Here is a 758-nt window from a genome sequence, read left to right as displayed (position 1 = left end):
CATAATTTATCTTGTATGTCTTCAAAAAAGTATATTATCAAAATTGAATAATTAATTGATAAGTATTTTATTAATAATTCATACACTTTCTTATAATAATAAATATTTTGTATCAAATAGAATAAACATATTTATAACATGTGTCTTTCTGTCATTTTGATCAATTCATTTGAGAAACTTCAAAGAATAATTAATTATATTAATTTTTAATGTTTATTTGTATTTTATTAAAAATAAAATAGAAAAAAAAATAATTAAAGAAAATAACGTTATAAATAACAAAAGAACACGTGGAAATGAGAAAGCAATGAGTGGATAGAATGAAAGATTTGCATAAACAATAAACCACGTGAACATGATACAAAAGAAGAGAATGATATATAAAGGAAGTCAGAACTAAAGAAGTCATTAAATGAGTAAATATACAGGAATAGGTATTGGAATAGATTTAGGTACAACATATTCATGTGTTGGTATTTGGGAAAATGATCGAGTAGAAATTATAGCAAATGATCAAGGAAATAGAACAACACCATCATATGTTGCATTTACTGATACAGAAAGACTTATTGGAGATGCAGCAAAGAATCAAATTGGAATGAATGTTAAGAATACAGTATTTGATGCGAAAAGAATGATAGGAAGAAGATTTAGTGAACCAAGTATTCAAAAAGATATGAAACATTGGTCATTTAAAGTAGTTGATGATGGACATGATAAACCAATAATTGAAGTAGAATATAAAGGAGAAATAAAAG

General features: G+C 24.4%; 1 protein-coding gene across 1 annotated transcript, besides 2 other annotated features; it reads left to right on the top strand.

Annotated features, from left to right (window-relative positions):
• The first annotated feature begins 30 nt into the window (after nucleotides 1–30).
• Nucleotides 31–109: a sequence feature (AT_rich).
• Nucleotides 110–185: 76 nt separating this feature from the next.
• Nucleotides 186–267: a sequence feature (AT_rich).
• Nucleotides 268–412: 145 nt separating this feature from the next.
• EDI_083390 (heat shock 70 kDa protein cognate, putative) lies at nucleotides 413–758 on the top strand (the record flags this gene model as incomplete). Its single annotated transcript, XM_001737473.1, has 1 exon — nucleotides 413–758. A coding segment is annotated over one exon (346 nt), but the record flags the coding sequence as incomplete, so codon positions are not given.

This window comes from Entamoeba dispar, genomic scaffold (genome assembly GCF_000209125.1).
Source record: "Entamoeba dispar SAW760 scf_1105229460643 genomic scaffold, whole genome shotgun sequence".
NCBI lineage: Eukaryota > Evosea > Mastigamoebida > Endamoebidae > Entamoeba > Entamoeba dispar.
Note: the sequence above shows the minus strand (reverse complement) of the source record. Positions and strands in the feature narration are given on the sequence as shown.